Genomic DNA, 22,809 nt, shown 5'->3' on the forward strand with positions numbered 1-22,809 from the left:
AGAAAAAGTAAAGCATGCAAAGACACTGTAGCCTCTAAAGGCAACTTGCAGGTATCTGCAAGGCACTGATTTGTTACTATTTCCTATTTATACATTAAACTGTTAATGCCCTTTTTTTCTCATTGATGAAACTATAACCCTACCCCTAAGGAGGCAGCCCAGCCCACTCCTGCCCACACAATGGAGCTAGAGTTGAGAAGGAAGTGAATCTGAGAATGGGAGTGCTGAAAGGAAAAGGAGGAAGCAAGGCTTGCAGGTGATCTCCAGTTTGGAGGGACAGGGAAGAGACCCTGGATCCGACAGTTTTCCCATTGCTGGCCTTCAGATGGCACTATTGGCTCATTTGGTTGGTGTTCAGATTGTTAAATGGTTTGAGATTGACATTCTGCGATTAGTTGGAGGTCAGCCTCTGTTCTTTCAATGCATCTAGAAATAGACATGAAAAATTCCTTAATTTAAACACAGGTTTTGGGTTTGTTTGTTGTTGTTTTTTTTTCCTTACAAGAGTTATTTTGAAATTTACTTGGCCTCATTCTTGTTTGGGTTTTAAGATTTTGTTGTTGTTGTTGTTAATAGTAAACTCTGCGCCCAACATGGGGCTTGAACTCATGACCCCAAGATCAAGAATCACGTGCTTTACTGACCGAGTCAGCCGGGTGCCCTAGAGGGTCGGTTTTTTTGTTTTTCAGTTTTTTTGTTTGTTTTTGTATATTTCTCCCATTGTTCTTTCAAGATAGGTCTATGCCTTTTTTTCTGTTTATCAGTTCCTTTTCATCCCCACAGAACTGCCCCCAAAGATGGTCTCTCATCTCAAAGGTTCTCATCTCACTACAAAATTTCACATAAATTAGCATATCCTGCCAGAGGTGACCTCTACATCTGGTCTGGAATGGAATGAGACAGTTATTTCACCAACAGCATTCCTGATTTTCATGTATCGCCCATATAATTTTTTATATATATTAGCTGTAATTTCTGCATATGACATATTATTCTTGTACTTATTTCAACATTCTGTGCCTCTAAAGAAAAAGTTACTGTTTTTAGCTAATGACTTAGCTAGTATGCATTAAGACAATATAGAAGATGGAAGATAACCTTATAACCTATAAGTCCTTCTATTCAGGAATAAAATGAATCTTAAAGAGCTGCTGAGCTATCTCTGTTTTGTTTTTCCCAAACGGCTCTCAGTCTCTAGGCAGAATTCAATCCAGCAACCTAGAGGCTAAATGACCTCATAACTCATTAGCAGTTCTCAGAGCCATCTGGAGCCCTCCAGGAGAACAGTGTTCAAAGGGCTGATAATAAAGACAACAGGATAATTATTTCTCTGCCATGATTAAACCTTTAGATGGCAAGCAGTCAGCATTTTTATTCTACAGATTGCTGAGATGGGTGTTTTCTAAAGGTATAATAATGCTGTGGTTGGATAACTCATTTGCCCATCCTCATCTAGCCTACAAATGGGTAAACTGACTATCAGTAAATAATAGAATGGTTCGCTGTAAAAAGGGCAGCACAGCAAGGCAATAGGATGGGAACATCAAATGTAAAAATTAGAAATGGAAAGCATGTAAAGGAAACAACCATTTGGACTGTGGATATTTCTCCATTCCAAGGCATGCCCTGCCCGTCACAAGACTGATTCACATGTGGCTGGCTGTTTTTATTTCTAAAGTGTTCATTAGATAATCTTGGAATTTCATATACTAACCTGTTTATCTTCTCATTTCCTGTAGGGCCTCTTGCTGCTCAGAAAATGTCTTCCCTTTCAGAATATGCCTTGCGCATGACTCGTCTGAGTGCCCGGCTGTTTGGTGAAATTGCCAGGCCTACTGACTCCAAATCAATGAAAGTGGTGAAACTGTTTAGTGAGCAGCCTTTGGCCAAGAGGAAGGAGACTTATGACTGGTATCCAAATCACAACACTTATTTTGCACTCATGGGGACACTACGTTTCCTTGGCCTCTATAGGTAATGGCAAAGAACACAAATAGTAACCTGTAAGAGATTTTTTCCAGTAGATTAGAGAAGGAAAAAGCCTTTTTTATCCTTACAGTTTTGTGGTTCTTATATTCAAGCCCAGTTGGTTCAGGTTCAAAGGCACAGTTTTGAGGGGGAAAGGCTTTTAAAATACTCATAATGGACACACTGAAACAAAAAAGGAAACTTGTACTTAGTGGAAGACATATTTTAATTATGTCTAAAACTGGACTAACATTGACTAGAGACTGAGCTACAGATATGTTTATTTATTTATTAATTTAAAGGCACTCTAAAGGGATGCAGAGGAAAACCTGGACCCAACCCATCCCTGCTTTGTCCCCACAGGCTGCCAGAGCAGCAGGTCCTCATTGGTCAGATGAGGAGAGTCCCTGCCCCAAAGCCAATCTCCTTCCTAGTCGGTTTCTGGGAGACTCCTTTCTCTCCTAATGGCAGTTTTGTTGGAGTTCCTATTTCCTTCTACCTTTTTCTGGCATTTAGTATGTACCCTTTCTGATATATTAACTTAGTCTAAACGAGTTGTAGTTCAGCTTTAATAGTAATACGAGCGGGCACCAGAGTAGCTCAGTCAATTGAGTACCAGGCTCGACCTCAGCTCAGGTCTTGACCTCAGGCTCCTGAGTTCAAGCCCTGCCTTGGGTTCCACACTGGGTGTGGTGCCTACTTAAAAGAAAAAATTAAAAAGAGTAATACATAGATCACATAGGTTCTTCACACCATGTGATATGTTTGTGTATGTATAGGAAATGGTGCTCAGGACTACTGCTCTAGAAAGAAAAAAGATCAAATACCTACACGGTCATTTTCTTTAAAAGAAGTCTTAATTACCATAGTAATACATGCCCATCATAAAAGAATTCAAACTGCGTAATAGTGTAAAGTTAAAATAAATCTACTTTTTGGGGTGCCTGGCTGGCTAAGTCGGTAGAGCTTATGACTCTTGATCTCAGGGTTATCAGTTTGAGCCCCACATTGGATGTAGAGGTTACTTAAAAATAAAAGACCACTGGGTGGTGGCTCAGTGGTTGAGAGGCATAATCCTGGAGTGTCAGGATCAAGTCCTACATCAGGCTCCCTGCATGGAGCCTGCTTCTCTCTCTGCTTGTGTCTCTGCCCCTCTCTGTGTCTCTAATGAATAAGTAAATAAAATCTTTTAAAAAATAGAAATCGGGATCCCTGGGTGGCGCAGCGGTTTAGTGCCTGCCTTTGGCCCAGGGCACGATCCTGGAGACCCGGGATCGAATCCCACGTCGGGCTCCTGGTGCATGGAGCCTGCTTCTCCCTCTGCCTGTGTCTCTGCCTCTCTCTCTCTCTCTCACTGTGTGCCTATCATAAATAAAAAAAAAAATTAAAAAAAAAAAAAAAGACTCAGGTTAAAATAAAAATAAAATGTTTAAAAATAAAATAAAAAATAGAAATCTACTTTTTGAGAAAATGTAACATGTTTGAATTGGACTTGTCTTAGATTTATTATTTTTTTAAATTTATTTATGATAGTTACAGAGAGAGAGAGAGGCAGAGACACAGGCAGAGGGAGAAGCAGGCTCCATGCACCGGGAGCCCAATGTGGGATTCGATCCTGGGTCTCCAGGATCGCGCCCTGGGCCAAAGGCAGGCGCCAAACCGCTGCACCACCCAGGGATCCCTGAATTGGACTTGTCTTAGGACAGCAATACCAAAGTTAATTTGGGACTATTCACTGTAGTATAATAAAATTGATAGTTCATTCCATGTAGCTAAAAATTGGTACTTTCATCTATCCAATGGATATATATTTATATTTAAAGATTTTATTTATGTGACAGAACATGCACTAACTAGCAGGGGGAGGGGCCGGGAGAGGGAAAGGGGGAAACACAGGCTCCCTACTAAACAGGGAGCCCAATGTGGGGCTCCATCCCAGGACCCTGAGATCATGACCTGAGCTGAAGGCAGACACTTAAAACTGAGCCACCCAGGTGCCCTTCTGTGGATATATTTTTAAGATATATTTCTTAAGTACCTTCTGTGTATGGACACTTATCTGAGCACTAGGGGAACAGTTGAGCAAAATAGAATAGATTTTTTTTTTTTGAAGATTTTATTTATTCATGGGAGACAGAGAGAGAGAGGCAGGCAGAGACACAGGCAGAGGGAGAGGCAGGCTCCATGCAGGGAGCCTGACGTGGGACTCAATCCCGGGTCTCCAGGACCAGGCCCTGGGCTGAAGGCGGCACTAAACCGCTGAGCCACCCGGGCTGCCCTAGAATAGATCTTCTTAATATAATCGAGATTAGAATCCATGACATATTTTGAATTTCTGGAATTGCTCTGGGGCTTTCTCACTATTAGTCTGGGCTCAGAAAATAAATTAATTTTATTATGATCCAGAATAAAATATCACTAGAAAGCAGATCTCCTGAGTAGAAATTATAACCCATAACAAAATCACATTCAGCTATTTTAATTTACCGGTTTGGTGCCACTCTCCATTTGTTTGAAAGATAAAACCTTGACTATCTTTGGGGATGGGGTAGCATTTAGTTTTCCATGGAAAAGCACAATTATTTTCATGTATTTAGTCACTAGTTACGGTAAATGGTGCCTCTAATGGAAGGCCTCCTGTGGCATCAGGCAGGATGAAACTAGACAGTCTTTAGTAGAGAAAATATTACTCTCAGACCTGCAAATAAGGGAGGGAGGCACAGGTTCTCCTGAACACTCAGTCACACAGGTGGTTGGGTTTTATCATCACAAAGACAAAGACTCCTAGCTTTGGAGCTGTCCCCCTGGTTGAGGGTTGATGGGAATGGAGGAGGGGGGTGAAGAAGAGAACAAACATAGTGGAGGAATAAATGATGGATATGCCATGAAGCTGAGTGTGCTGTGGGGAAAAAATAGGAAAGCCATCTGAGCAGGATGAAGAATACTCCCAGGGCACATGGTGGGTGGGAAGAGGATGGGTCACAGTATTGACCAGGACAGTCAAGGTCAGCCTCTTTCAGAAGGTGAGGTCTAAGCAGAGGCTTGAAGGTGGTGAGTGAGACAGGTGGGATCTGGGGAAGAACTGTTTAGGCAGAGGCAAGAGCAGAGCAAAGGCCCTGAGGTGGGAGTTCTGACGTATTCAGGACTAGCATAGGCGGCAAAGAGAGTGGTAGGGCCACAGGCAGATCGTGAAAGGCTCTGAGGGCCATGACAAGGTCTTGGCTCTGGGTGAAATGGGGGAACCGTCTGTGGGCCTGTGAGCAGAGGGGTGATGTGATCTCACTTATAATTTAGAAGCATTACTCTGGCTGCTCTGTTGAGAATGGATGATTTGGGGGCAATCATAGCTAATTCCAAAGAGGTCAGCTGTATCCATCATGTTCATGGAATGAACAGTGTACCCTACAAAACCAGTCTGTTTTAAAACTACCTAAGGAGTTAACAGTTGGGCCCAGCACATCCCCTCTTCTTTAATTTGTATGCCATTACTATCCACACTTGACAGGTGAGGAAACTAAGATACAGAGAGGGCAGGTCACATATCCAAGGACACACAGCCACTCAATGGGAGATGGAGCTGTGATTTGAACCCAGGTTGAAATGGGCTCCAGACCTTACATATTTAAATGCTACACTGTTTTAGGTATTTAATCTTAGGCAGTCTTCAGCTTACCCCCATCCGGATGTTCAGAGAGGGCATCTCTAGAGCACCTGTCTTTTGATTTGGCTTCCTTCCGAGCCTTTCCCCAGCAGCCTTTTTGTGTGGATTGTCCACAGCCATGAAGGCAGCTTCCTTCAGACCTCTTCCCCCTTGTGGTAGATGCAAATTCCTGGGGCTCTCAGGGTCTCTGTGTAGCTGTTGAAGCTGAGATCCACTTTCTGCTTCCCTATGTTCAGTCTTAACCATTCTAGGGAAATTTGGGGTGATTAACGTTGTGTCATAGTTGCATAGACTCACATGGGCTGGCCTGGGAATGTCAGTTGCTTGTGAGGCATTGTTTCTAGGAGGGGACACTGTGATTTGGAAATGAACTTTTAGAACACAGCCCCTGTGTATGCTGGGGACTCCTTGTCCTTTCTGTTCCCCAGGCTGAGCCTGCAGAAGTCAAGGCCCAGTAACCAGAACAGCTAAAGGGAACCATGCTAGACGGGTCTGCTTTTTCCATCAGGTAGATATACTAGCTGATTATTTTCCCTTCTCCACTCAGAGATGAGCATCAGGACTTCAAGGATGAGCAGCTGCGTCTCAAGAAGCTTCGTGGCAAAGGAAAACCTAGGAAAGGAGAAGGGAAAAGAGCCACAAAAAAGAAATAGTGCTGGTCCATCAGAAGAGAAAAGTTCTTCCTCAGCAGCTGACCACAGAAGAAGGTGTATTTATCTTTCTACTTGCTGGAGGAGTGTGAGCTTCCAAGACTGAAGAGTATTTGAAGGAACACGATCATTTCTGTGTTGAAGTCCAATTCAGTCGAGTTGTAACTGGTTCCTTGGACACTTTCTAATTCTGCAAACTTATTCTGGCTTTGGTTTTATACTGTGAGGTTTACCTCTTTCTCTGGAGAAATGAATGCATAGGTGGTTGAAGACAGACTCATTTGGGGTGGGAATGGAAGGTTGGGATCATGGGAGGAGACTCGTTAAATGAGCATCGTTTCATCTCCCCAGGATCCCATTACACCAGCCCTTACCTCTGCCATCCCTCTGGCCCTTCAACCACTGTCTCTACCACCAAGCTCACAAAGTTTCTGAACCATCCACATCTCCTTAGAGAGTAGTATCTACTGAGCTAGATTTGGGGGAAAGGCTGTACCTGCTAAGAGAGTACTTAGTGTACACTACCTGCTGTACATAAGGTACTGGGGCCCTAGTAATACCATGGTTAGCAAGAGAAAACAGTCCCTACTTCATGGTACTTTGAGGCTTGTGTGAAAGATTAATATCATTACATAAATAAAATTGTTTAAATGCTACAGAGGATCCCTAGGTGGCTCAGCAGTTTAGCACCTGCCTTCGGCCCAGGGTGTCATCCTGGAGTCCCAGGATCAAGTCCCACATCAGGCTCCCTGCATGGAGCCTCTTCTCCCTCTGCCTGTGTCTCCCTCTCTGTCTCTCATGAATAAATAAATAAAATCTTTAAAAAAAAATGCTACAAAGGAAAAATCTAGACTTTTGTGAGAGCATGGACCAAGCGATGGCTCAATCCAGAGATAGCAAGAAGCCCAAACCTGGGAAGTTTAAGGAAGGCCTCCCTAAAGAGATGGTGTTTAAGCTGAGCTCTTAAGGATGAATGAGACAAGAGGGGGTGCCTGCCTGGCTCAGTAGTAGAACATGTGACTCTTGATCTCCAGGTTGTGAGTTCAAGCCCAACTTTGAGTATAGGGCTTACACACACACACACACACACACACACACACACAAAATTACTGGAGTGCCTAGCTGGTCTAGTCAGAGGAGCATACAAATCTTGGTCTCAGGGTTGAGTTCAAGCCCCATACTGGGTATAGAAATTAATAATGGGGCAGCCCAGGTGGCTCAGCAGTTTAGCGCCGCCTTCAGTCCAGGGCATGATCCTGGAGACCCAGGATCGAGTCCCATGTCGGGCTTCCTGCATGGAGCCTGCTTCTCCCTCTGCCTGTGTCTCTGCCTCCCTCTCTCTCTCTGTGTCTCTCATGAATAAATAAAATCTTTAAAAAGGAAAAAAAAGACATTAAAAATCTTAAATAATTTTTAAAAAATTTTAAAGATAAAAATGATGGGAAAAGTGCACAAGAAAGCATCCTGTTCAAGGAACTGAAACAGAGCACTGACTACGGGTTTCACCCAGAAACAGGCCAGACCCTGAAGGATTTTGCAAGTTCTTTTTTTTTTTTTTAATGTTATTTATTCATGAGATATAAAGGCAGAGACACAGGCAGAGAGAGAAGCAGGCTCCATGAAGGGAGCCCAATGTGGGACTCGATCCTGGGACTCCAGGATCATGCCCTGGGCCAAAGGCAAACGCTCAACTGCTGAGCTACCCAGGTGTCCCTCTTTTTTTTTTTTTTTTTAAGATTTTATTATTTGAGAGAAAGAGTGCAGTCATGCATATAATGCAAGTGGCGAAAAGAGCTGAGGGAGAGGGATAAACAGTCTCTGTTCTGAGCACATAGCCTGATGGGCATGATGCAGGACTTGATCCCATGACCCTGAGATCATGACCTGAGCTGATATCAAGAGTTAGATGCTGGGACGCCTGGGTGGCTCAGTGGATGAGCGTCTGCCTTTGGCCCAGGGCGTGATCCTGGAAACCCAGGATCGAGTCCCATGTCTGGCTCCCAGCATGGAGCCTGCTTCTCCCTCTGCCTGTGTCTCTGCCTGTCTCTCTGTGTGTCTCTCATGAATAAATAAATAAAATCTTAAAAAAAAAAAAAAAAAAGATGCTAACTGACTAAGCCACCCAGGGCCCCTCAGGGCTTTGCAAGTTCTGTGAAAAAGCCTGGACTTAACCAACTTGGCCAGTGTGTGAGGTGTTACTCCTTTGAGAGAGACTTTTGTATACACAAATATAGCTCCTCAATTAACTGTATTCTAACAGTTTCCAATGAGGTTGTGAGGGCTTCTCTGATTTTTTGTTGTTGTTGTTTGTTTCAAGTTCCAAAGATCTAGCCCCGTCTAGTACATTTTTTATTTTAAAGTACTTTTCTGTGATGGGATGAGCACTAGGTGTTATAGTATATGTTGGCAAATTGAACTTCAAAAAAAAAAAACTTTTTTGTTGTATAATTTACCATCTTAAGCACTTTTAAGCAAATAGTACAGTAGTGTTAACCACATGCACGTTGTCCTGCTAAAGTACTTTTTAACCCTGTTTCTGCCTCTCAGGAAAAGAGCAAAGTGCACAGGCAAGAGGACAAACAGCTACTGAAGCTATGATTTTCTCTTCCTGTAACATTAGAAGTACAGGCAATAATTGCCCTGCCAATAATTCCTGAATTAGTAAGAGTCCCATTATATATGTTTTGATAAATTATTATTTTTAAAGATACATGCTGCAGATGGTATGGCTAGGGCCCATATTATTGTCTTAAAAACTACTTAAAATTGGGTACTTTGTGTCTGACCGACATAACTTCAGCAGGGGACCGAGGATCCATCCGGTCACTGAGAACTTTTTCCTGAGCACTTTCCATGTGCCTGCCACATGCTAGTTCTAGAGGACACAGACAAGTAGACTTGTCCTAAGATTGTGTGAAGGACAGTTGTGTGTTTTAAGGCATTGGCAAGATCCCAGGGATTTGCTCACAAAAGTGCACACTTTGTTATTCTTGGCCAGTGCAGCTGAGCCAGGTGGGTGGAAGATTAACCCAGGACGTCCTGCTGAGAAAGGCTCTCGGCCTGAGCACAGTGTAGAACAACCCAGTGGATGTTTTGAGTTATACCATCTCCAACTTGTGGAGAAGGCTTGAATGGAAGGAGCTTGGAAGAATTGGAAGAATATTTTAAAGGGAAACTGAATCAGACACCAATAGATGACCTGAGTCAGAAAACAAGCAAAGAATCTGTGTGTTAGTTTGCTGCCGGCCCCTGAATGCACAGGGAACCTTAGCACTGATCGATAGGGAAGTCTGTAGACAACTTCACAGTAGATTAGTACGCCACTGCTGAAAATCAGAAACTATAACTAAAATTTATTTGTATATAAGGTGTGCCCTGAAACCCATCTGACACAGCAAATGCTACCTCACTTAAAATAGCCTGTACTGAACGTGGTGGACCAGATGGAACACAGAGGATCAGAAAGAGGAGGTAAGTCTTTTTTTTTTTTTTAATTTTTATTTATTTATGATAGTCACAGACAGAGAGAGAGAGAGAGAGAGAGGCAGGCTCCATGCACCAGGAGCCCAACATGGGACTCAATCCCGGGTCTCCAGGATCACGCCCTGGGCCAAAGGCAGGCGCTAAACCACTGCGCCACCCAGGGATCCCAGGAGGTAAGTCTTGATGCCATAAAAGTAACATGTTTCAGGACACTGACCTTTAAGATGAGGACTGAGTGCAATCAGAAAAAATACACCTTTCACTGCAGGTGTAGGCTAGCCAGATGTTTAACTGGATTTTTCTGGTCAAGACCAAAACTATTTGTGTTTTCCCTCGAATGTTTGCTGTTTGGTGTGCATGAAGGATTTTGCCCTTGATTTCAATGTAGCCCTGGTAAAACAGACTGGGTTTGCAATTCCAAGGTCACAGGTTGAGATGTAGTTCTCCTCACTGGCCTTGTGACCTTCAGCTACATAACCTTCACTGCATCTCCTTCTGTCTCTGTAAAATCATAGTAATGCTTCACTAGATTCACGAAATATTAAGATTTGTGAAAAGTATCATGGGAATAGTAAAAGAGCAACCAAGTAAGAGTTAGCATGTCTTCCCAGTAGATTCTTCTGAGGTACTGTTGACAAATACATGCAAAAAATATAAAATTCTCTGCATCTACAAGCAACACGACAGGTTCAGAAAGCAGTATATGGGAGAGGCATTTTATTATTTACATAATCATGAGTTCCAGAAACTAACTTTTTAAAAAGCATCATATAGGGAAGCCTGGGTGGCTCAGTGGTTGAGCACCTGACTTCAGCCCATGGCGTAATCCTAGAGTCCTGGGATTGAGTCCCACATCGGGCTCCCTGCAGGGAACCTGCTTCTCTCTCTGCCTGTGTCTCTCATGAATGAATAAATTTTTTAAAGTCTTTAAAAAAAAGCATCATATATATGTGTGTGTGTGTGTGTATACAAATACATATAAGCATATAAACATAATGCTTTTACTTGTAAAGCACCTTCTGAAAAAGGATAAGTTGAGAATTGAACATTCCACCCTCTTCACCCTTTCCTTTTTTCTTCACACATTTCCCCCAAAGCTTCTAAGTGCCTAATTTTAGAGATTTAGAGGCAGGAACAAACTTCAAAGGAAATAGATCGAGGGAAATGTCTTTTAAACTGCCAACTCCATCTTCATAGTCCTTTTTCTTAACTACTCATTTATAAGTTCAAAAGAAAGCATTTCTTAAAAAAAAAAAGATGGAATCAATAAAACAAACAGTAAAACATAAGAAGACTTAGTAAAAAGGAAATAAACAGTAAAGCCCAAGGTATTAAGAACTAGAAAACCAGTAAAACATTTATGCTGAACTTAGAACGGAAATGTTTTTTTTTTTGTTTTGTTTTGTTTTTAATTTTTATTTATTTATGATAGGCACACAGTGAGAGAGAGAGGCAGAGACACAGGCAGAGGGAGAAGCAGGCTCCATGCAGGGAGCCCAATGTGGGACTTGATCCCGGGTCTCCAGGATCACACCCAGGCTAAAGGTGGCGCTAAACCTCTGAGCCACCGGGGCTGCCCAGAACTGAAATGTTTTTTAAGTGACAGCAAGACAACAAGAGAGGAGGATCGTGAAACTGGGGGGAAGACTGGCCACAGAAACTATCCAGATGCAGTTTTTTAACTTAAATGGAGGTCTGGTAATATTATAAGTTCACGTTAAAGTAGACAACAGAACTAAACCAATGTAGATCCTAAGACCTTTCTCATTCTACTTACATGCGTTTTCTTTTTCTTTTTTTAAAAGATTTTATTTATTTATTCATGAGAGACAGAGAGAGAGGCAGAGGGAGAAGCAGGCTCCGTGCAGGGAGCCTGACGTAGGACTGAATCCCAGGTCTCCAGGATCACGCCCTGGGCTGAAGGCGGCGCTAAACCACTGAGCCACCCGGGCTGCCCTACATGTGTTTTCTGAGACAGGATAGATTCATTGATGGAGAGTTTTCTATGTCTATTACAGGAGCTCCTTATTGACCATCTAAATTGGTGGTTAGTCCAAAATATCTTCCTAAAAGAGCCACAAAACTAACCGACCTATGGCATGTAGCATAAAAAGAACATTCTCAACAAACTGAAAGTCTTAGGACACAGGCCAAATCTAAAAGTCTGAGTATATCTAGTATGAGAACAGACCAGTGCATTAAACACCAAACAAATTAAATATAAGGGCAGCCCGAGTGGCTTAGCGGTTTAACGCCACCTTTGGCCTAGGGAGTGATCCTGGAGACCCGGGATCGAGTCCCACGTCGGGCTCCCTTCGTGGAGCCTGCTTCATAGACTTCTCTGCCTGTGTCTCTGCCTCTCTCTTTCTCTCTCTGTGTCTCTCATGAATAAATAAATAATATTTTTTAAAAAATTAAATATAAATGTTTAATAAAGTTGTAGAGATCAATGCAATGGAATCACCAAGAATGACCTCACAAGCAGTGAAAACAATGAATGCAAGTAATGTCAGCATTTTTGGAGCACTAACACATGCCCAGCATTGCACTTTGTAGGCCTCATGTAACTTCTGTATGGTAAGTATCCCATTTTACAGTTGAGAAAACTGAGGCTTAGGTCTTCTGCCCAGGATAATGCAGGTCTAAAGTGTAAGACTGAAGTTGTTTGTTTTTTTTTTTTTTAATTTATGATAGTTACAGAGAGAGAGAGAGGCAGAGACACAAGCAGGCTCCATGCACCGGGAGCCCGACGTGGGATTCGATCCCGGGTCTCCGGGATCACACCCTGGGCCAAAGGCAGGCGCCAAACCGCTGCGCCACCCAGGGATCCCAAGACTGAAGTTTAAATCGGAGTCACTTGACTTCAAAGCCTGTACCACCAATCACCACACTGGTACAGGTGGGATCCTCACAAGCAGAGAGGGTTACAGCAAATTGCATGTGCAAAGACCCACAAACTGTAGAACTCTGGTTGACAAGAGCTATAATGAGCACGGCCTTGCCACTTCAGAGCCATAACCTAATGAACCCTAAAGTTCCCAGTGTCCTTTTATGACCTGGCAGTGTAGCAGTGATCTTTCGGAGTCTGAAGATGATTATGACAATGCCATTTCCCCAGTGTTTTCCCATTTGCTAGGAACTGTGTGTAAGTCTGTAAGTTATACCACTTAATTCTTACAACAGCTCTGTGAACTGAGTATTCTCTTCCCCATTCAATAGGTGAACTGAAGTTTACAGCTGTGCTTCCCAGCTGTGGCCATGCATTAGAATCCACTGGGGGAGGTTAGAACTCTTGCTGGGTTCTGCTCCAGACCAACCCGAGTTGGGGCAGGGAGAGAAGTTACTTAAGCATTGTTTTTATTCTTGTTTTTAAGTAGGCTCCATGCCCAGCATGGAGCCCAACTCGAAGTCTGAACCCAGAACCCTGAAATCAAGACCTGTGCTGAGATCAAGAGTCGATGCTTAACAGACTGAGCCACCCAGGCACCCCAAGTATTGGTATTTTTGAAAAGGTCCTCGGGTAGCTCTTTATGCAGCCGAAGTTAAGAATCACTGGCTTAGAGGTACCTGGGTGGCTCAGCTGGCTAAGCATCTACCTTCAGTTCAGGTCATGATCTCTGGGTCTTGGGATCGAGCCCCATGTCAGGCTCCCTGTTCAGCAGGGGAATCTCCCTCTCTCCTTCTTCCTCTGTCCCTCCCTGCCACTTGTGCATGCATGTGCTCTCTCTCAAGTAAAATTAAAAAATCTTTTTAAAAATAAAATAAAATAGAATCACTGGCTTAAAACAGGATGGAACCAGCCTGGTGACCTGCTGACTGGGGCAACTGGTCTGACAGGTGGCAAATCCTGAAGGAGTAGGAAGGGCTAGGTCCTTCTGGGACTCTAGCCACTTAACTAAGTCAGCCAGGGAGCACCAAGGTGGCTGGTGGGCAGAGCACAGATAGAGGCAAGGCCTCAGAGTGCAAATCCCACACAGGATGCAGGAAAACAGCAGCAAGGTGACCCCCTGACAGAGAAGGACGGGCAGCAGCCACCAGTGTGATGAGGGGGCTCCAAGGAGCAGGAGCCTATGAAAGCAGGTAACTACCAGTGCTTATTGCACTTATTTCATTCACAGGTAGTTAAATTCATGGTGGAAAGGCTATTTGGAGCTGTAAAATACAGTTAGGGTGGCACAGTCACTTCCATAGGAATATCAAATGTGGATATAAAATGTTAGGATTCAGTAAAGTGAAAGTAAAAATTAACTCACATAAATCTGATGTGTACATGACCTTTTAGAAATACACATAAAATATAAAAATTGGGATTTGCCTATTCACTGCTTTCTTTGGGCATTCTATCTTTCTTTGCCCTTCACTCAGCTTTTGGTGGGAGACCAGTAGGAGTAAAAGCATGTCTGTCCTTCCCAGTGGCACAAGACCTATCCCAGTCAATCCGTGTGATTCCTTAAGGCTCAGAGGATGGCTCAGCGCACCTGCAGCAGGATCACCACCAGAGCTCCTGAATCAGCAGGCTGGGATGCAGCCTAGGCATCTGCATTTCCAACAAGCCCTTCCAGGTGATTAAAATACAATTGAAAGCATGAGAATCTTTGCTTTGGGATTCCCGATGGAACTCCTGAAAACTTGGGATCCCTGGGTGGCGCAGCAGTTTAGCGCCTGCCTTTGGCCCAGGACGCGATCCTGGAGACCTGGGATCGAATCCCATATCGAGCTCCTGGTGCATGGAGCCTGCTTCTCTCTCTGCCTATGTCTCCGCCTCTCTCTCTCTCTCTGTGTGACTATCATAAATAAATAAAAATTAAAAAAAAAAAAAAGGAACTCCTGAAAACTTAAAGAGAGAAACTGTGGTTCCAAGATATGTATGAGCCACAGGGTGGAGGCATCCAAATGACCTCGTGCTTGTAAATGAATCACGATGTCTTGAATCAACCTCAAACTGTAATTTCCTCATCACTGGCCTCCTTCAGCTTCTGCTTTTATCATTCTCTCCAACGAGCACACATGTCTGTCTGATTTTATTCCTAGCAAGTCCTTAGCATTAATAGTTGCTCATCCTTCTAGTATGATCTAGAATGACCTTATCTCCACAGTGGTTTTTGTGAAGGCATGTTCAAGGTAACAGAGGCTATCCCAATCCCTGGATGCTCAATTCCAGGCATGTGGGCTGTTCCAGACCATCTGTGCAGGTTGTAAACTTCATCACAGAAAGGAAGGCATAACCAGAATTATTCTTCCTGTGAAAAATAATCACTTGATTTTTCCCCCTCTTTTATTAGTCCTATGAAGTCTCCTATTGCATTCATAACCAGCAAAAATAGTAGGGAAGATGAAAGTGAAGAAAAGCTCAGTGATCTCCTTTGCAGATCACAGTCTGTCTTGTGTGGGCTCTCCAGGATTCTGTTTGCCACATCACAAAACCACTCAGGCACCAGCTCCCTGAGGAGGGCGGGGTGACTGGGCGATGTACAGAAAATAGGAGTAAAGAAAATTAGGCCAGATCATCTACTCAACTAAGACCACCCCAAAACCTGGTTTATTGTCAAATGTTTTGCAAAGAACAAGTATTACTCCAATGATTCCCCCAAAAGTTACCTTTTAGAAAGTAGTGTCACGAATTCCTCGTACAGCATGCTGACGTTGCAGCTATGTTCTTACTAAAAATGAGGCACCTGAGAAAGCATCAAACTGGCAATTTTGAGTTATGTGTTTCTAATTGCTGTTATTCTTCAGGAGCACCAATCAGTTGAAAACTTGTGCAAATCCTCTACGTCCTGCTTTCTTTTTTATCCCCCACCAAAGCCCCTCAGACCAAGGAGGTCACCATTGCCCTGCTGCCTCCCTAGATCCACGGGCAGCCAGAACCTCTCCCCTCCCCTTCCTGCAGTGCTGCCCCTCTGTCACCTCAACAGGATGAGTCACCCTCATACACCCCAGGCTGGTTCAGGTACAAGAGGAATCTGTTTCTGAAATGCCAAAGTCTCAAAAGAGGCTTCTAAATACTTTTTATTAACTGTTCCCGGTAGAAGGCAAATGAGTGCTGACCATCTTGCTCTTAGGTTGCACCAACTAGGAGGCTCAGCTGAAGCAGACCATAGTTCAGGGTGTTGGAGCCTCTTTACCCAAAGATTGCAGCCAGGCGCCCCTGGGAGCTCATTAGCCATGCACAACTTCAGGCCTTCCCCAAACCTTTGGAGTCAGGATCTGCATGTTAACAAGATCCCCAGGTGGCTTGCACGCACCTGAAGAGAGGCGCTGGTTTAGATATGTGTCAACCTGCAGTTTTTTTAGAGGTCACAGGTGTACTGGGGACCCAAACATAGTCTCTTCCTGCCCTTACTCATGCAGTCCATTCTCTCTGCCTGGAAATCCCTTCCGTCGTAGCTCATCAACCTGGCCAACTCCTACTCATTCTTCAAGGCCCAGACCAAAGATTGCATCCTCACTGAAACCCTCCTGATACCCTGAGTCAAAACCAGTTACTCCCCAGAGCACCTGGGTGGCTCAGTTGGTGAAGCATCTGACTCTTGGCTTCTGCTCAGGCCTTTTTTTTTTTTTTTTTTTTTTAAGATTTTATTTATTTATGTGAGAAAAAGAGTGAGTGAGTGAGAGAGAGAGCAGAGGGAGAGGGAGGAACAGACTCCCCACTGAGAAAGGACACCCCCCCTACAACATGGGCTTGATCCCCAGAACCCTGGGATCATGACCTGAGCCAAAGGCAGATGCATAATCAATTGAGCCACCCAGATGCCCCTCTGCTCTGGTCTTGATCTCAGGGTCTTGAGGTCAAGCCCTGTGTTGGGCTCCATGCTGGGTGTGGAGCCTACTTAAATAAATAAATAAATAAATAAAAAGACAAAAACTAATCATTCGTGCTCCACTCTCCCTTTAAAAAGATTTTATTTATTTATTCATGAGATACACAGAGAGAGGCAGAGACACAGAGGGAGAAGAAGGTTCCTCCCAGGGAGACTGATATGGGACTTGATCCCCAGACCCTGTATCACACCCTGAACCAAAGGCAGACGCTCAACCGCTGAGCCACTCAGGCGTCCCTTCTGTGCTCCCTTGACACATTACATCTATTACACCCAATATATACCAATATTATAGAGTCTGCATGCCATATTATAAGTATATGCTCTCAGTCTGTGTCCCCTATAAGAATGTGAGTTACTCAGGAAAAAGAACATATTTTGGGATCCCTGGGTGGCGCAGCGGTTTGGCGCCTGCCTTTGGCCCGGGGCGCGATCCTGGAGACCCTGGATGGAATCCCACGTCGGGCTCCCGGTGCATGGAGCCTGCTTCTCCCTCTGCCTGTGTCTCTGCCTCTCTCTCTCTCTCTCTCTCTCTGTATGACTATCATAAATAATAAAATTAAAAAAAAAGAACATATTTTATTCATCTATGTTCTCTAGCACCTAGCCCAGAACTTGAAACAGAGGCTCAATAAATATTACATGAAAACTACCTTTTGATCTTTTCTTCCATTGTTTTAGTCAGATAATAGTAAATCTTACTCCACCACTTGAAGATTTTTCACATTATAACTTTGTGTCCTTTAAAAACCTTTCTTATATCCTTGGTAGCTAATTTACAGTGATTATTCAAAAACATTTCCATTGGCCTAGAAACAATCTTACATTGGACCTACCTTACATTGGGATAGATTTCTGCTTCCTTTCCCTTGCACACACTCCTCTCCCACAAGATAACATATCCATTGCTGAAAAACCAAATTATAGAGTAGATATTTTTAGGGGGGATAGGATGTGGTATAATAAAAGGAATTATTGTATTTCTTCATTTGTATTAAGCTTGTCTTGAGGGGCGCCTGGGTGTGAATTTTATTAAGCGTCCAACTCTCGATTCCGGCTCAGGTTGTGATCTCAGGGTCATGGAATCAAGCCCTGTGTCTGGCTTCCCATTCAGCATGGAGCCTACTTAAGATTCTCTCTCTCCCTCTCCCTCTTCCCCTTCCAACCGTTCATACACTTGTGCTCTCTCTCTCAAATAAATAAAAAAAAAAAAAAAAAAAAAAAAGCCTATCTTGCGCAGCCTGGGTGGCTCAGCGGTTTAGTGCCGCCTTCAACCCAGGGCCTGATCCTGGAGACCCAGGATCGAGTCCTACGTTGGGCTCCCTCCATGGAGCCTGCTTCTCCCTCTGCCTGTGTCTCTGCCTCTCTCTGTCTGTCTGTCTGTCTGTCTCTCATGAATAAATAAATAAAATCTTAAAATATATATTTTAAAAAAGCCTGTCTTGATACCTCCAATATTTTCTTGCAGATATAAAACTGATATTACTGGATGAGTTGTGAGTGAAAGACAAGAAAACAGAAAAGGTTAGAAAATAAGGTAGAAAATAAGTAGTGATCCAAGAGGCCCAATAATTAGTAGCTGTGTTCTTAAACACACCAGAAAACATGCAGGTAATTATGGGGCACTTACAGAGTTGGCATAAGGCCTCAGGTTAACAATGATCTCTTGAAAGACTGTATGTAGTCATGTACCAGCCTGCATGAGATAACACACAGCCTGAGATGTTCACTGGTAATATACAATGAGCAATTATCACTGCTCAGTGCTGGTCAGCAGTGCACAGCTACGAGCAGCTCATGGTCCATAAGATTCATCCAAATGGCCCACAAATTGGTCTTAGTCATGGTTCACATTTATTCTGAATGTATGGTTCTGGCAGTGGTAATTAAAAGACACTGTTTAGGTGGGCTTTTGTTTTCTAAAGTGGCCCTTGCAATATTTATCAAGAGATTAAGTATGAATATCCTTTGACTCGAGGATCCCACATGTCTAGAGCATAGAAATGTAGATACAAATGCATAAAAACTTTCACTGAAGTTTTTACAGAAAAAATAGGAAACAATCTTTATGTTCAACAATACTAAATTACTAAATAAATTAAGTCCATACCTTGGATATTATACAGGGTTTTTTTAAGATTGTATTTATTTATTCATGAGAGACACAGAGAGATACAGAGAGAGAGGCAGAGACATAGGCAGAAGGAGAAGCAGGCTCCATGCAGGGAGCCCGTTAAAATCAAGTAACAGAACATACTATCATAGTATTCCAGTATGAACCTCCTTAAAAATTATTTGTAGGGGTTAGCTGTTATTAATATTATTATCCCACCATTAAAAACGATGTAGAAGGGTAGCCCCGATGGTGCAGCGGTTTATCGCTGCCTGCAGCCCAGGGCGTGATCCTGGAGACCCTGGATCGAGTCCCACATCAGTCTCTCTGTATGATGCCTGCTTCTCCCTCTGCCTGTGTCTCTGCCTCTCTCTCTGTCTCTATGAGTGAATAAATAAGAAAAAAAAAAAAGATGTAGGAAAAAAGTGACCTTAAGAACATGCAAAAAGTTGGGGCAGCCCAGGTGGCTCAGCGGTTTAGCGCTGCCTTCAGCCCAGGGCCTGATCCTGGAGACCCAGGATCGAGTCCCATGTTGGGCTCCCTACATGGAGCCTGCTTCTCCCCCTGCCTGTGTCTCTGCTGCGCTCTCTCTCTCTCTGTCTCTCATTAATAAATTAAAAATAAAATATTTTTAAAAAGAATATGCCAAAAGTTACCTCACAAATCAACCTGTACTAGTGTAACAAAAAAGAAGAAGAAGAAGAAGAAGATGGAGGAGGAGGAGGAGGAGGAGGAGGAGAAGGGGAAGAAGAAGAAGCTAAAAGTTAAGTGTTTACTCTGAGGTGATTCCATTGTAAGTGACTTTCATAATCTTGCTTCTTTGAATTTTCTAATTTTTCTACAATCAACATACATGTTTAATTAAAAATGTTTAAAGAATAATAAATGAAAGCTGCTGGAACACATGAAAAAAGTGAATTTTTCCTTCCCTAGGGCACAGATGCAAAAATTTAACAGTCAATGATGTATGACTTTAGGTTCAACTGGTTACTAGTACATTATAATGTCTTTATCTATTTAAAGACATATGTTTTTGTTTTTTTTTAAGTAGGCTCCACACCCAGTGTGGAACCCAACACAGGGATCGAACTCACAACCCTGAGATCAAGATCAAGCCGAAATCAGGAGTTGGACACTTAACCAACTGAGCCACCCAGATGCCCCATGGTTGCCTTATTTATTAAATATAAATTTCAGAGGCTTGTTTAAAACTACAATATTTGTTTACCTTTTAATTTCACTCATTCAGGGATGCCTGGGTGGCTCAGTGGTTGAGTATGTGCCTTCGGCTCAGGTCCTGATCCTGGGGTCCCACATTGGGCTCCCTTCATGGAGCCTGCTTCTCCCTCTACCTGTGTCTCTGCCTCTTTCTCTCTCTCTCTCTCTCTCTCTCTCTGACTCTCATGAATAAAAAATAAAATCTTTTAAAAAAATTTTCACTCATTCAAAAAATTGACTTTCCTTTAGATATTTTTCCTGTAATTAGACGATATGCCACCAGGTGACAGTAGTGCCTCAGTCATTGCCTAGTTATTGGAACAGTAAGAATTTTGTGGCGAGGTGTTCTAATGTGTTGAGAGAAGTATGGTTTTATACTTTGTGACGTTTTAAGTCTTTATTAAAATCTCTGAACTTAATTGAATATGGTAGATATTTCTTATATACTAAGATTAAGAAGACAAAACAGAAAAAATAAAAATAATATAAAAGAAACAACACCATAAAGTCAAAGAGACAGCCTAGAGATACTGCTTAGGCAATTAATTACATAAAGGAATAATATTAGTCTGTCTTCAGACACGTTAAAGAATATACTCTAGTTACTAGCTGTTGGACCAGTCACTTAGGCTTTTTGCAAATGAAAATGATTATGAAGACATACATTATAATTTCAACTAAAAAATAAATATGCTTGTCGAATTTCTAACCAATACAAATATTTAAATAATCCACAATAGTAAGAAAAAATAAGCAGGTCTACAGTGTCGATTAAAATTTTATGAAGTCCAAATATCTGCCCTTCTCACACTGAATTTCAAACCATATGAATGCTAATCTAATTCTGACATTCCTCCCAACTTCCACTGAGACTTCACGTCTGCACAGGGTTCACCTTCCGCACCTTGGGACTTCAGTTCGACATGTGCCTACCCATTTTTGTTTGTCATAACCTCCCTATGGGAAACTCATGGGCACTCCCACTCAGCTCTCCTCCAGTTCCCTAACTCTTCCATTTCTCTCAGTTCCCATTGAAAATGAGGAAGTGTACATTCTGCAACCCTATCTGTCAGCCATAGGAAAGGTCTCAAGCTCTCATTCCTTGAGTCCACAGTTGCTACACATTGCTTCTAGAAACTCAGAAAAAGAAGAGAATGGAGAACATGAAGAGGTCTCAAGATCATTATGAAAGTCCATCTTTCCAGTCAGAAGGCTCCTCCCACGCACCTCCACCCTTCCTGGTCAGCTACTCGGGGACAGTCGTGGGTGCCCAAGAGAGGCCAGCTTTACCTTCATGAATTGTTACTTTTGCTCTCCTTCAGTTCATGGAGATATCCCAGACTTTGGGGTGTGGGTTTTGCCTTTAAAATCATTTATGTAAAATAAATAAATAAAATCATTTATGTAGGGGCACCTGGGTAGCTCAGTGGTTGAGCATCTGCCTTTGGCTCAGGTCCTGCATGGTCACGGGGTCCTGGAATCAAGTCCTGCACTGGGCTTCCCTCAGGGAGCCTGCTTCTCCCTCTGCCTCTGACTCTGCCTCTCTCTCTCTGTGTCTCTCATGAATAAATAAGTAAAATAAAATAAATAAAAAGGTATGTGTAGGCTTGAAATACAAGCTAATTATTTGAAAGAAAAACTGCAACATTATGGGCTAAGGATTAAATGAGCTCATACAAATAAGTAAAACAAAACCTCTCTAAATTCTCAGTAGACAATGCACAAAGAACAAGAATGGTTCTTGTTCCAATGCACATCCACTGGATGATAAACATTCAGTAAAATGATCGACTTCATCGATATCAAATAACAGAATTAAAATTACAAATATGTGATATTTTACCTACCTACTGATTTAACAAAAATGTATTGAAATATGAACCCCCCAACTGATAAAGTTGTGCTGAAGTGGGTCCTTTCACATATTGTTGACAGTAAGAATAAAAATTAATACAACTTTTCTGAAGAGCAATTTCACAATATATTTAAGGATGCTTTAAAATGCTCTCATTTTTGACCCTGTAATTCCATCTTTAATAACTTAGAATAAAGAAGTAATCCAAAATATGTGTAAATATTTTGAAATTAAGATGATCTTGCAGCATTTTTATGCAAGTAAAAAACTGGCACTCAACATCTAATGATAGAAGTCTGTTCTGCTAAGGCAAATTCCATAAATGACATACTAGGTAGCCATTACAAATGATGGTTATCAATACTTTTTTTTTTTTATAATTGGAGTTCAATTTGCCAACATATAGCATAACACCCAGTGCTCATCCCACCAAGTGCCCCCCCCAGTGCCTGCCACCCAGTTACCCCCACCCCCACCCCCTGCCCACCTCCCTTTCCACCACCCCTTGTTCGTTTCCCAGAGTTAGGAGTCTCTCATGTTCTGTCTCCCTTTCTGATATTTCCCTCTCATTTTTGCTCCTTCCCCCTTTATTCCCTTTCACTATTTTTTATATTCCCCAAATGAATGAGACCATCTAATGTTTGTCCTTCTCCGATTGACTTATTTCACTCAGCATAATACCCTCCAGTTCCATCCACGTCAAAGCAAATCGTGAGTATTTGTCATTTCTAATGGCTGCTGCTCTCTCTCTCTCAAATAAATAAATAAATAAAATCTTTTTTTAAAAAGCAAGGCATAACTACTTTTTAAATGCATAAGTATAAAGACTGGAGGGGAGTATTTCTAAAGGTTAACAAGGGTTGTAACTAAGAGGTGGGATTTCAGTTCATTTTATTTCTGCTGCTTTATCCTTTTATGCATTTTACAAACATTCTACATGCAGCATGTATTACTTTTCTAATAAGAAAAAAAGGAATAAAAGGATAAAAGTTAAAGAACAAGATTAATTAACAAAATGATTGAGATTTTCCTACCTTCCC

The 22,809-nt window shown here is 42.4% G+C and overlaps 1 protein-coding gene and 1 long non-coding RNA gene across 6 annotated transcripts in view; one reads left to right on the plus strand and one right to left on the minus strand.

Annotated features, from left to right (window-relative positions):
- Positions 1–286: 286 nt before the first annotated feature.
- Positions 287–22,809, minus strand: part of LOC112650928 (uncharacterized) — a 59,010-nt gene continuing 36,487 nt past the window's right edge. For 2 of the 5 annotated variants that reach the window (XR_003130525.3, XR_003130523.3), the window contains exons 3-6: positions 17,420–17,491; positions 15,361–15,437; positions 1,715–2,001; positions 287–426 (exon numbers count right to left, since the gene is read on the minus strand). This is a non-coding gene — a long non-coding RNA (uncharacterized LOC112650928). The remainder of the gene's footprint in view (positions 427–1,714; positions 2,002–15,360; positions 15,438–17,419; positions 17,492–22,809) is intronic. The other 3 variants (XR_007402808.1, XR_004805879.2, XR_007402807.1) reach the window with 2 other exon arrangements.
- MRPS33 (mitochondrial ribosomal protein S33) lies at positions 1,760–7,109 on the plus strand. The gene is made up of 2 exons (XM_025433835.3): positions 1,760–1,974; positions 6,177–7,109. The coding sequence occupies exons 1-2, from the start codon at positions 1,760–1,762 to the stop codon at positions 6,280–6,282; spliced, it is 321 nt and encodes a 106-aa protein (XP_025289620.1). The 3' UTR covers positions 6,283–7,109.

This window comes from Canis lupus, chromosome 16, assembly GCF_003254725.2.
Source record: "Canis lupus dingo isolate Sandy chromosome 16, ASM325472v2, whole genome shotgun sequence".
In the NCBI taxonomy this organism is placed as follows: Eukaryota; Metazoa; Chordata; class Mammalia; order Carnivora; family Canidae; genus Canis; species Canis lupus.